This window comes from Coregonus lavaretus, assembly GCF_964263955.1.
Source record: "Coregonus lavaretus genome assembly, chromosome: 5".
NCBI classification, from domain to species: domain Eukaryota; kingdom Metazoa; phylum Chordata; class Actinopteri; order Salmoniformes; family Salmonidae; genus Coregonus; species Coregonus lavaretus.
Genome location: NC_139992.1, coordinates 19,970,972 through 19,984,984, shown reverse-complemented (window position 1 = coordinate 19,984,984; position 14,013 = coordinate 19,970,972). Strand labels below are relative to the sequence as shown.

At 41.4% G+C, this 14,013-nt stretch overlaps 1 protein-coding gene across 1 annotated transcript; it reads left to right on the top strand.

Annotated features, from left to right (window-relative positions):
• Nucleotides 1–2,079: 2,079 nt before the first annotated feature.
• LOC311129762 (plastin-2-like) lies at nucleotides 2,080–13,875 on the top strand. Its single transcript, XM_084162191.1, has 16 exons — nucleotides 2,080–2,209; nucleotides 4,851–4,927; nucleotides 5,117–5,277; nucleotides 5,421–5,550; nucleotides 5,857–5,989; nucleotides 6,092–6,173; nucleotides 7,966–8,131; nucleotides 8,304–8,446; nucleotides 8,552–8,647; nucleotides 9,131–9,326; nucleotides 9,451–9,529; nucleotides 9,618–9,732; nucleotides 12,559–12,692; nucleotides 12,833–12,953; nucleotides 13,092–13,216; nucleotides 13,346–13,875. Exons 2-16 carry the CDS (start codon nucleotides 4,861–4,863, stop codon nucleotides 13,476–13,478), a joined length of 1,881 nt encoding a protein of 626 aa, XP_084018317.1. The 5' UTR covers nucleotides 2,080–2,209; nucleotides 4,851–4,860; the 3' UTR covers nucleotides 13,479–13,875.
• The last annotated feature ends 138 nt before the right edge of the window (nucleotides 13,876–14,013 follow it).

The window sequence follows — 14,013 nt, the reverse complement described above, 5'->3', positions numbered from 1 at the left end:
TGTAATCTGTTGTAAGTAGCTAATTAATCAACAGAGGGAGCAAAACTGGCAAGCCTATGTAATATGCTGCGTTTAGATGGTAAGAGGTAGACCGCAAACCGGATGTCATTGTTTCAATGAGCGCACGATTGTAAATGCCGTTGTGCCTGGCGGTGAATGCCGTCAGCCGCCACATTAGACGGGACTTAACGCCAGAGACAGTTCAAATATTTCAACTTTTGCCGTCTGTCGTAGCGTTGTTTTCTAACGGATGTTGATTTGCTGTGTTTGTTTACTGAAATCACCATAGCAAACCATATCGTTGTGCTGGCTTCCTTTTACGGTCACCCTCTTTCTTGCTTTCTTGTCCCGCTATACCAACTCTATAACGGTTTTTGCGTCCCTCGTCTAAACGTATCATTAGTTGTTGACACACAGGAAACAGATAACTTAGCTAGCTATCTAAGCTAAACAACTAGTCATAGAATAACAGCAACCAATGAATCTACCAAATAATGACATTTGAAACACGTTCAAAATAAACATCACATTCGAAATTTCACATTTAGTTAGCTAGTTTACATCATATTGTCACTTTTTGGGGGCAAATTTACCGCTGAGATTTCCTTGGCTGATATGTTTCCCCGGTTCAACAGAGTCCTTGGCAACCGCCATAGCAACCGTCAATCAGATCAAAGAATCTGAGTCAACCAGGTTCAAAGGTGCATAAAGGTCTACTACCACGCTAGAGTATGTCAATGCAAATATGGCAGAAAAGGTATGTATCAAATAAAATAAAATACAATTGTATTGGTCAGATACGGGTGTTTAGCAGATGTTATTGCAGGTGTAGCGAAGTGCTTGTGTTTCTAGCTCTGACAGCGCAGTAATATCTAACAAGTAATATCTAACAATTTCACAACATATACCCAATACACACAAATCTAAGTAAATTAAGAATATATAAATATATGGACGAGCAATGTCAGAGCGGCATAGACTAAGATACAGTAGAATAGTATAGAATACAGTATATACATATGAGATGAGTAATGCAAGATATGTAAACATTATTAAAGTGACTAGTATTGCATTTATTAAAGTGGCCAGTGACTTCTAATCTATGTATATAGGCAGCAGCCTCTAATGTGCTAGTGAAGGCTATTTAACAGTCTGATGGACTTGAGATAGAAGCTGTTTTTCAGTCTCTCGGTCCCAGCTTTGATGCACCTGTACTGACCTCGCCTTCTGGATGATAGCGGGGTGAACAGGCAGTGGCTCGGGTGGTTGTTGTCCTTCATTATCTTTTTGACCTTCCTGTGACATCGGGTGCTGTATGTGTCCTGGAGGGCTGGTAGTTTGATGCGCTGGGCAGACCGCACCACCCTCTGGAGAGCCCTGCGGTTGCAGGCGGTGCAGTTGCCAGACCAGGCGGTGATACAGCCCAACAAGAAGCTCTCAATTGTGCATCTGTAAAAGTTTGTGAGGGTTTTAGGTGCCAAGCCAATTACTATGCTAAGTGTGAAAAATAAGTGTTTTTCAAGTAAAACAGTTTACTATCTCCTCATAGACTAGACTAGAACAATAAATGTAGGCCTATATACAGTCATTCATTGGGATAAACAGTATTGTTGAGAATGCCTGGCCTGGGATCGGTCCAGACATGAGTCTGTGTATTACTGCAGCGGTGAAATGTTGACAGACTAACCAATGACAACTGAGACACTTTCAATATGGCTAAGGAGGATGATGTCAAACTCAATTGCAATAACTGCTGTTGAACTTTGCCTGAAATTCCCTCTGAAGATGTATGAAGATAATATTTCATCTAACTTAATTTTATAGGTTGTCACTAAAGTCAACATAAAATACATCACAAAACTGAATAGAACATGCACAAACCTACACAAACACAAAACTGAGTAAAATATTATTGCCAGACTGATCCACCTTGATAGCCCTGTGGCAGGCAGCAGATTGCCATATAAAGACATTCCTCTTAGTGAAGTTGAAGTTGTTGTGGGTCGCGTGTCACTTCCTTCCTCGTTTATTTGAATAGATGAATTGTCGCATGACTTCTGAGGGAGAGACAGTGCACTGCCTGCCTGTCAAGCAGTGAGAGCAGCAGACACACTGAAGGAAGGAAAGTGAGTCAGAGACAGAGACAGAGACAGACAGACCACACAGACAGACTCACAGACAGATCCGCCAGTCAACTCACCTCCCTCAGGTAATTCAATCTTCTGACCTAGGGGCCTCTCAGTGTCAGTGTGTCCCTCTGCATGTGTCTTTATTACGTTGAATCTACTGGGAAAATGGTCTGTGACTGTGTGTTGATGCTGATGAGGATGAATGATGATGATGCATTTCTGTTGCTTTAACAGTCTATAAGGGTTCACAGATGGTCCTGTGTGTGTTAATAGATAGTGTCGTCCTGGAATCTTAGGGCAGCATGTGTAGTAGACATGCTGCTCAATGCGCAGCATTGCCATGTCTTGACTGTAGAGTTTCAGAATCAGCAGAATATGGGGGCAGAGAGCAGAAGTAAACCATTGCACCGTTGTTAAACAGGAAGTTAGTTGGGTTGTGGTTAGCCTTGCTGCAACTGCTGAAAAGTATTCTAACGTGAAAGCTAACAGTAACTCAGATAGAAATGTACATTTTCTAAAAGTTTCCAACATATCTTCACTATTCACCGAATAACATGTGCATCAGCATGTGGAATTGACTGGCACATGCAGATTTGTAATCTCTTAATTTGGAAATTATGAACAATATAGAATAGATATTTTGTCTTTTAATAGTGGTTGAAGAATCAATAACAAACTACACTTAAAGGAATGTGCCTTTGCATACAAAACAATTGAGAGAAACCGAGGAAGCACAATTGATTGCTGTATAAAGATTACTTTGAGTGACAGACAGATTGGCTTTAATAAATGTCCACATCATAATATTGTTCCAATAAACCTCTCTTCCTACATATAATCCATGCAAATGTACCTTACTGTTTGATTATTTTCTTAGTACATAATGAATAAGCTGTCTGTTTAAAAGAGAACAAGATTTGCATGTGAAATCTGCAGTACCATGACTGATGTTTGTGGGTATTGCAGTTTTATTTCCATAAAGGCCCTTGATGATTTTAGTGGCTGAGTCCACAGGTAATCCTTGATGACAGATGAGGGTTTTAGGGATTTCAAATCAAGGAACTGGATTTGCCTCATGAAAGATAACGCCCCTCATGATCAAAATGCAAAGACACATTTTACTTCATCATCAAAATGTAAAGAGGGTAAATGTCGGCCCTAAAAAGGCAATAATATCCTGTTTTTAGATTAGTGAACATCACACTGTCATTGTGTCATCCAGTGTGTGGTTTATTTAATCATCAGAGAGTGTCTCGCTGCTGATTGAAATGAAATGCTTGCAAAGTGACAGAGCTGGTCATTTTGAAACATGGTGTGAAAATATATCAGTTTCACTTCTGCTTCTGACCTCTATAGCTATGGTGGAAGAAAGGGAACAAAATCTCCTTGTTCTTCCTTATTTGAGCATTCAGAAGTGTGCTACTGGGCCTCCTGTGTGGCGCAGCGGTCTAAGGCACTGCATCACAGTGCTAGAGGCTTCACTACAGACCCGGGTTCGATCCTGTGCTGTATCACAACCAGCCGTGATCTGGAGTCCCATAGGGCGGCGCACAATTGGCCCAGTGTCGTCCGGGTTAGGGGAGGGTTTACTTGGCTCATCGTGCTCTTGTGGCAGGCCAGGCGCCTGCAGGCTGACCTCGGTCGTCGGTTGAACGGTGTTTCCTCCGACACATTGGTGCGGCTGGCTTCCGGGTTAAGCAGGCGGGTGTTAAGAAGCGCGGTTTAGTGGGTCATGTTTCGGAGGACGCATGACTCGAGCTTCGCCTCCCGAGCCCGTTGGGAAGTTGCAGCGATGAGACAAGATCGAAAATTGGTGAGAAAAAAGGGGTAAAATACATACTAAAATAAAAATAAGTGTGCTACTACAGTACATACATGGTTGAATTAGACTAATAATGTTCTCTAGACCTTTCTCCATACTATAGGTTTAGAAAACCATAGATGCCATTTCTAGGAGCCAATCAGGTTTGTTCTGATGAGGTGGGTGACAATGGAAAGAGAGACATTTGTTACTCATCTCTAAACTTCACACCTCGGAGGCAAGCAGAGCAGAGCAAAGTGGGTCTCTGTATCTAACGTGACCTTTTATCTCTGTGGTTTACAGCCGTAGAGGTCTCAATGAAGCCACACAGTGAAATGGCAGCCATTCTTCCTGTCTGTTATCAATATAGCAACCTCTATTCCACTCTCGACTCAGACTGAGGCCTTAGGCCTGGAATGTATACTTAGTCCTAAGGCAGATGAGGAAGAATTCAGAGGAGTTTCAGATAAACACATCCGCACGCAAACTTTGAGTTGCTCTGGCTCACCACACAGAATGTCACAAGACAAACTTATCTGAATTGCATAATATATTATTCTCCCTATTTCACACAAGTCTTAAGCCATATCCTCATGACGACTTTGTTGTCGTGTATACTTGGAAACGCTAGTTATGTGATAATGACTTGCAGTTGCAAAGGGGTGTAATAAAGACACATGAATGGTGCGAATTACCTCATCAGAAAAAGTATGAAGTAGCTCACTAGAAGCAGGATACTTTAGAATGAAATAGACATCAGAGCCCAGAACCACTGGGTACAGCATTTATTTTGTTGCAATTATCACAGTGACAACATGCAGAAATATAATACTTTTTCCAGTTCCTCCTTGTTGAGTATGTTCAGTATTGTATGACTTTGTAAAGAAAGTTGAAGTTGAAGTTGTGTTTGATGGTTTCAGATCCCACAAAATGGCTGCTCCAGCACAGATTTCTCAGGATGAGTTGGAAGAACTGAGAGAAGCCTTTGCTAAGATCGGTGAGAGCCTGACAGGGAGCCTGAACAATCTCCAATCCTGATTCCCCTATACTAAGACAGAAACTGAAACATAGTTGATACATTATATACTCACTTCACTCTCTCTCTTTTATCCTGGGTCACTGACTCATTATGCATTCAACAAGGCTACATTTTACATGACCTTTTGACTTATCCATCCTGTTCCAGATGTCGACTCTCATGGCCACATTGGCACAGAAGAGCTCAATGACCTGTTCAAAGCTGCCAACCTGCCGTTGCCAGGATACAGAGTCAGAGAGATCATCCAGGATCTCACCAAGACAGGAGACCTGCATGACGGCAAAGTCACCTTCGATGAGTTTGCCAATGTAAGTTCAGAGGTCACGAGGTTAAAGTCAATGTCATTTACAAAAAGTAAATGTCAAAGAAGAGCAGAACTTAGCTTGATACATCTTGACATGACACCAGAGAAACATGGTATCATCTCACCACCATGTTTCCTTCCACTAAGGTGGTCCATGGACTGAAGAGTACAGAGGTGGCTAAGACCTTCAAGAAAGCCATCAACAAGAAGGAGGGCATCTATGCCGTAGCAGGAACCTCAGAGCAGTCCAGCTCAGGCACACAGCACTCCTACTCAGGTGACTGCCCCTACTTGTTTCACTGGCTGAGAATTCCCCCAAGCTATCTATTTGAGTCACTCTCTAGATAAATCTGTAGCCAACATGACACAGGAAGCACTAATTATTCAAATGAGACATACAGAACCACATCTACATCTATGTCTGGAACAATCCATAAGTACAACAACACTTCCTGGTCCGTGAAGTCACATATCTGAAGGCCTCTGATTGGCTAATGTATATAAATATTTCCCCATAAATACAAATACTCCTACATGTATATTGTGCATTCACCCCCATACCCCCACCTTTCTCCACTGACAGAGGAGGAGAAGGTTGCTTTTGTGAACTGGGTGAATAAGGCCTTGGAGAAAGACCCAGATTGCAAGCATGTCCTCCCCATGGACCCCACCACCAACGACCTGTTCACCGCTGTCGGAGATGGGATCGTTTTATGGTACTTTCTAACTGGTCTCATAGACTTACTTTAGAGTAAAAACCAATCCCTATGGCAATATTCCATTGATATCTAACTATGTATCTCTCCTTCACCTGGTAGTAAGATGATCAACCAGTCTGTTCCGGACACCATCGATGAAAGAACCATCAACAAGAAGAAGCTCACACCCTTCACCATCCAGGTAACCTTTTATAGCCATTACTGTAACACCACATGACTATCAGAGGACAGCAGCTTTTTATAACCCATTGACACAGTAGTTTATTTTCTTTGTCATTAAACAGTTGAAGTCAGAAGTTTACATACACCTTAGCCAAATACATTTAAACTCAGTTTTTCACAATTCCTCACATTTAATCCTAGTAAAAATTCCCTGTCTTAGGTCAGTTAGGATCCCCACTTTATTTTGAGAATGTGAAATGTCAGAATAATAGTAGAGAGAATGATTTATTTCAGCTTTTATTTCTTTCATCACATTCCCAGTGGGTCAGAAGTTTACATACACTCAATTAGTATTTGGTAGCATTGCCTTTAAATTGTTTAACTTGGCTCAAACGTTTTGGGTAGCCTTCCACAAGCTTCCCACAATAAGTTGGGTGAATGTTGGCCCATTCCTCCTGACAGAGCTGGTGTAACTGAGTCAGGTTTGTAGGCCTCCTTGCGCGTACACGCTATTTCAGTTCTGCCCACAAATGTTCTATAGGATTGAGGTCAGGGCTTTGTGATGGCCACTCCAATACCTTGACTTTGTTGTCCTTAAGCCATTTTGCCACAACTTTGGAAGTATGCTTAGGGTCATTGTCCATTCGGAAGACCCATTTGAGACCAAGCTTTAACTTCCTGACTGATGTCTTGAGATGTTGCTTCAATATATCCACATAATTTTCCTCCTCATGATGCCATCTATTTTGTGAAGTGCACCAGTCCCTCCTGCAGCAAAGCACCCCCACAGCATGATGCTGCCACCCCCGTGCTTCACGGTTGGGATGGTGTTCTTCGGCTTGCATAATTTGGTGTTCCTCCAAACATAACGATGGTCATTATGGGCAAACAGTTCTATTTTTGTTTCATCAGACCAGAGGACATTTCTCCAAAAAGTACAATCTTTGTCCCCATGTGCAGTTGCAAACCGTAGTCTGGCTTTTTTATGGCGGTTTTGGAGCAGTGGCTTCTTCCTTGCTGAGCGGCCTTTCAGGTTATGTCGATATAGGACTCGTTTTACTGTGGCTATATATACTTTTGTACCCGTTTCCTCCTGGATCTTCACAAGGTCCTTTGCTGTTGTTCTGGGATTGATTTGCACTTTTCGCACCAAAGTACGTTTATCTCTAGGAGACAGAACGCGTCTCCTTCCTGAGCGGTATGACGGCTGCGTGGTCCCATGGTGTTTATACTTGCGTACTATTGTTTGTACAGATGAACGCGGTACCTTCAGGCTTTTGGAAATTGCTCCCAAGGATGAACCAGACTTGTGGAGGTCTACAATGTTTTTTCTGAGGTCTTGCCTGATTTCTTTTGATTTTCCCATGATGTCAAGCAAAGAGGCACTGAGTTTGAAGGTAGGCCTTGAAATACATCCACAGGTACACCTCCAATTGACTCAAATGATGTCAATTAGCCTATCAGAAGCATATAAAGCCATGACATCATTTTCTGGAATTTTCCAAGCTGTTTAAAGGCACCTTCAACTTAGTGTATGTAATCTTCTGACCCACTGGAATTTTGATACAGTGAATTATAAGTGAAATAATCTGTCTGTAAACAATTGTTGGAAAAATTACTTGTGTCATGCACAAAGTAGATGTCCTAACCGACTTGCCAAAACTATAGTTTGTTAACAAGACATTTGTGGAGTGGTTGGAAAAACGAGTTTTAATGACTCCAACCTAAGTGTATGTACACTTCCGACTTCAACTGTATACACTATGTCATACACATCTACAGTATGCTGTGTGTGTGCTGTGCTCTAACAGGAGAACCTGAACCTGGCTCTGAACTCTGCGTCGGCCATCGGCTGCCACGTGGTGAACATCGGAGCAGAGGACCTGAAGGAAGGCAGGCAGCATCTAGTCCTGGGCCTGCTCTGGCAGGTCATCAAGATTGGCTTGTTTGCTGACATCGAGATCAGCAGGAACGAAGGTGTGTGTGTGTGTGTTACATTTTTATTTGAATATGGGCTTTCAATATGCATGTGTGTTTTATAACTTTTTAACACGAGTTTGTCTATATATCGACAGTACATCACTTGATCTCTGTAGCCTTGTTTGTATTTACGTGTGTGTATAATTATATCAATGGTGTGTGTGTGCAGCTCTGATAGCCCTGCTGAGGGATGGGGAGAGCCTGGAGGACCTGATGAAGCTGTCCCCAGAGGAGCTGCTGCTGCGCTGGGCCAACTATCACCTGGAGGAGGCCGGCTGCTCCAAGATCAACAACTTCAGCTCTGACATCAAGGTGGGTCACACACACTATGTCGGATCTGGATTGTCATATGACTATGTCGCTCCTGGATCTTCTTGTGCATTTGTGATTGTATTAATTTTCTGTTTTGCATTACAGGATTCCAAGGCCTACTACAACATCCTGAACCAAGTGGCCCCTAAGGGAGATGAGGAGGGAATTCCTCCTATTGCCATCGACATTTCAGGGATAAGGGTACATGCTCCTCCTACACTAGAAACATCAACCATTGAAGGTGTAATATGCAGAAATCACTCCGCCATTTCCTGGTTGCTAAAATTCGAATAGTTCACCACATTTATGTGACAAAACAAGCAATGCAGAGAATCATTGTACCATCTAAACCGCTGTGAAATATATTTTCAATAACAAAAAAAGATTGTATTTTCAGCTGTTTGAAGCTGGTGTACAAAACTGAAAGTAAAAGCAGAAACGAAACTTAAGAACGGGAACCATAGAAATAGTGCACATAGAACAGATCTACCCCTTCTTAGACTTGCTTTCAATGAGAATGATAGATCTATTACTCACATTTTTATGTGAATTTGGTCAGGTCGCCCAAAAAGTGACATATTGCAGCTTTAAATGTATATTTCATCCAACCTGATCAACAGACATATTATCAATGAGTGATACATCAGATGTTGCTGTTAAAGCTCCCCCTACCACCCCCTGCAGGAGAAAGACGACATAAAGAGAGCAGAGTGCATGTTGGAGCAGGCTGACCGTCTCGGCTGCCGGCAGTTCGTTACAGCAACCGACGTGGTCCGCGGCAACCCCAAGCTGAACTTGGCATACATTGCCAACCTGTTCAACAAGTACCCTGCCCTGAAGAAGCCTGAGAACCAGGACATCGACTGGAGCTCCATCGAGGGTCAGTGTTTGGACCATCCCAGACCATAACCCAGTTCCTGAGCATCCCCTCTTCCTGATTATAATATAAACCATATATACACAAGGCCTAAACCAGTGTGTAATGTTATCTCTGCCACTTCCAGGTGAAACCAGAGAGGAGCGCACCTTCAGGAACTGGATGAACTCACTGGGGGTCAACCCTCGTGTCAACCACCTCTATGTGTAAGTACAGGTCACTCCATCTTATTACACACCATTTCCAATCATTTGGAAACCGCACTCATTTGACATGTGTGTGCATGTTTTACAGGGACATAGATGATGCTTTGGTCATCTTCCAGCTCTACGAGAAGATCAATGTGCCAGTGGATTGGGACCGAGTAAACAAACCCCCTTACTCCAAACTGGGCAGCAACATGAAGAAGGTGAGACTAGGAACAATATGTTCTCCCACTGTGCGATCATGATTTAACCGATCAATTGTACTTTTTTTTTTAAACAATACAAAACATACACATATAAACGACAGCATACAGACGTACACAAATATCAACGACATCACACCTACCCAGACCCACCTGCTCACACCCCCATCTCCGGCACCCACATCACTCTCCGCCACATGGCCTCAAACTGCACCATTTTGTTTTTCTCCATCGCCCACGCACTTTCAACATTTAGATAATAAAGCATTTGACCTTGGATTGGTTGATTTCCTGTTTTTAAGTATACCGTTTTTCAAGATGATTGACGAGAAAAGTATCGTCCAACCCATCGGGTATGTCACTACACTTTCATATGCCATGTCTTGAAATATGCAGACAGATTAAAAGCACATTTACATTGTAATACTTATGACAGCCAACTTTCTAACTCCGCCGATAACCTTTTGACTTTATAGCATTCCCAGAAGGCATTGATTATTCAGTTATTGTTAGTTTTACACTTTATACATGACTCTGTCGTTGTGCTGTAGAATTTGTGAATTATGTATCTTGTATAATAAATTCTATACATTAGTTTATACTGGATTAAGCTTAAATTTTCTTTACCTCCATCTTGTGCCAATATCAGTACTTTTTAAGTCTTGGTTCCAATAGTTTAAGATGTTGTCAGTTGGATAGGCTCTCTGCAAGGTTTTGTATATCTTACCTATCATATGAATATAATTTTCTGACTCAAATAGGATTCCCTCAAGATTGCTCTGATGTCCAAAAGATTTCAAATCGAAATTTCGCAAAATGAAACTTTTAAGTTGCATGTATTTGAAAATGTCTACATTGGTCAGTCCAAAATTGCCTTTTAATTCTGTCATGGAAATAAATGTGTTTCCTATTACCAAGTCATTTATGGTTTCTATGCCTTTAGTTTTCCATGTGGACCAATTTATCAGTGAATTTTGAAAAGTTATCCAAGGATTGTGATTTTATGGAGTGATATTGGTTCTTGTAGAATACGTTTCATTTTCTTCCATATTGTTATAGTGTTCTTAGCTATGAAGATGTTAATGTTCTTAGCTTTATTCTTTGAAAATAGACACGTAAAAAGATTCTGGTTTAAGCATGCACATCTTCAATATGTACCCATTGTTCCTCTTTAGTGCATTTAACTACACTGAGTATAAAAAACATTAAGAACACCTGCTCTTTCCATGACATAGACTGACCAGGTGAATCCAGGTAAAAGCTATTACATTTACGTCATTTAGCAGACGCTCTTATCCAGAGCGACTTACAGGAGCAATTAGGGTTAAGTGCCTTGCTCAAGGGCACATCGACAGATTTTTCACCTAGTTGGCTCGGGGATTAGAACCAGCGACCTTTCGGTTACTGGCACAACGCTCTTAACCACTAAGCTACCTGCCTTATTGAGGTCACTTGTTAAATTCACTTCAATCAGTGTAGATGAAGGGGAGGAGACAGGTTAAATAAGGATTTTTAAGCCTTGAGACAATGGATTGTGTATGTGTGCCATTCAGAGGGTAAATGGGAAAGACAAAAGATATTAGTGCCTTTGAACGTGGTATGGTAGTATGTGCCAGGCGCACTGGTTTGTGTAAAGAACTGCAACGCTGCTGGGTTTTTCATGCTCAACAGTTTCCTGTGTGTATCAAGAATGGTCCATCACCCAAAGGACATCCAGCCAACTTGATAAAACTGTGGGAAACATTGGAGTCAACATGGGCCAGCATCCCTGTGGAATGCTTTCGACACCTTGTAGAGTCCATGCCCAGGCGAATTGAGACTGTTCTGAGGACAAAAGGGGGGTTCAACTCAATATTAGGAAGGTGTATATATCGCAAGTAAAAGCCTTGGTTGGCAGGTTGATACAATTCCAAGTCTGGAAAGTTAAAAGCACCCTCTGACTAAGGAAGATGTAAAACTTCTATGAGTTTTATTCGTTCTGCAAGCGGTTCAATTGCCAGTGCAAACAGGAGGGAGGAGAGAGGACATCCTGTCTTGTGCATCTTTCTAAAGCAATTTCAGCAATTAATGTATTATTTGTGTATATTTTTGCATTAGGACATTTATATAATATTTTTATTACATGTATTATTTCTGCTGCAAAGTTGAATGCTTCCAAAGTTTTTAATAGAAAAGTCCATTCAAGACGGGTCGAAAAGCCTTTCCAGCATCAACAGCCATTATTGATAAATCTATATATTGTTTTTTAGTGTATTGTATTAAACTGAAACATGTTCTTGTATTTGTTTGTAAGTGTCTATTTTTAATAAACCATGTTTGATTGATATGTATCAAGTCTGGTAAGACTTTTGCCATACTATTGCTTATGAGCGTTATTATTATTATTTTATTGTCACAATTTATTAAACTTATGGGTCTGTAATCAGCAGTGGACTCTCCAGATTCTCCTGGTTTTAATATAACTGAAAAAACTGTTTGATACATGGAACTAAGAAGCACTGAATTGAGTGACGTGTGTTGTCATTTGTGTATATAGGGGGGCTACTTTGTCCCAAAATGTTAAATACAATTATTTGGGAAAGCCGTCCATTCCTGGTGCTTTGCTCCACGTGAACGTTTTAACAGTATCTAATATTTATTTTTGGGTGATCTCTGTTTTTAGTGAAAAAATTTTGTCTGCTGATAATTGCTTCAGGGTTGTTGAGTCTAAAAAGGCTGTAGGATCGGTCCAACTGTTGTTTATTTCTGATTTATATAGATTTTCATAAAGCTTTTCAATTGATTGACTGATTACTGATTGATTGATTATGTGTTTGTCTGTGCTAGTTGGAGAACTGTAACTATGCAGTGGAGCTGGGGAAGAAGGAGGCCAAGTTCTCCCTGGTGGGCATCGCTGGACAGGACCTGAATGAGGGCAACAGAAAACTCACCCAGGCCCTACTGTGGCAGCTGATGAGGAGGTAATGCAACAGAATAGTGTTAAAATGCTTCAGATTATACATTTTTCCTGTTCCGGTCATGTGATCAGGAAAAACTCCTATGCAGGCCCAATGCATACTCCATAATTCCACATTTAGAAGGATCCATCTCTTTCTCTCAGGTACACACTGAACATTCTGGAGGAGCTTGGGGATGGGCAGAAGGTGAATGACGACACCATCGTCACCTGGGTCAACGACACACTCACACAGGCTGGCAAAGGCACCATCTCTGGATTCAAGGTAGGCTGTACCTCTGCTGTTTAACCTTTTCCTGACCATGGTAACTTTTTTGAAGTTCTAGACTTCATTTAGTCACTAAAATACAAATACAGCACCCTCCACAGCAATAGTTCAGTGTGTGTGTCTGTGCCTCTGTAGGATGGGTCCATTGCCACCAGTATGCCAGTCCTGGACCTGATTGATGCCATCCAGCTAGGCTCTATCCGCTATGACCTAATCAAGGTGGAGGACCTAACTGAGGAGGAGAAGCTCAATAACGCAAAGTACGTACCACGTGATGATAATCAAATTTGAGTACTAGCTTAATGAAAGAGAGGAAACGTTCAAGCTAACAGATAAGATGTAAAGATTGCCCCACTAACACATCCCCTCTGAATCCTACCTGTTGTCAGGTATGCCATCTCCATGGCCAGGAAGATCGGAGCGCGGGTGTACGCCCTGCCTGAGGACCTGGTGGAGGTAAAACCTAAGATGGTGATGACGGTGTTCGCCTGCCTGATGGCCCGGGGCATGAAGAAGGTGTAGGGGTCACGACCCCACAGAACAAATCACCTGAAGTTGTTATCAGCACAACAACCAGAATCAGGGAAAAGAGGATACTAGCTCACTAAGTGAAGACAATTTCAATGATATAGCTAGTATGTCAGGAAATCAGGGATTCAAAACTCAGGCCTGATATAGCGAAGAGCAGATAACAAATTATAATACTGTAACTGGAGTTATACTAGAAATATACCACAAATATCAGAAAGTTGAGCATCTTATTTTGATACGAGATTTAGCTCTTTCTAACTTTACTTTTTACTTCTTTAATTGATGCTATTAATGATGTGGTTTTCAATTTTAAATCAAGATCATTTTGCTTTCGAACTGAAAATAAAGATGTCAGGGAAACTGATTTTTGTTGTATTAAAATAATTTTAAAAGAATGTTGTGTCTTGGTTCTGTTCACACGTACTGTAATACACATACACTACATCTGTAGAGTATGAGCAGTCTACTTACAAATAGTTGTTCTGCATTAAGAACCTACTCATGTGATAAACCATCTAGTTCACGG

Bases quoted from the DNA above. Each gene is read 5' to 3' on its own strand.
- LOC311129762 (XM_084162191.1), top strand. From the start codon at position 4,861: ATGGCTGCTCCAGCACAGATTTCTCAGGATGAGTTGGAAGAACTGAGA. The intron at 5,551-5,856 runs GTGACTGCCCCT...CTCCACTGACAG, and splicing joins CACACAGCACTCCTACTCAG to AGGAGGAGAAGGTTGCTTTT. The intron at 9,733-12,558 runs GTGAGACTAGGA...TGTCTGTGCTAG, and splicing joins TGGGCAGCAACATGAAGAAG to TTGGAGAACTGTAACTATGC.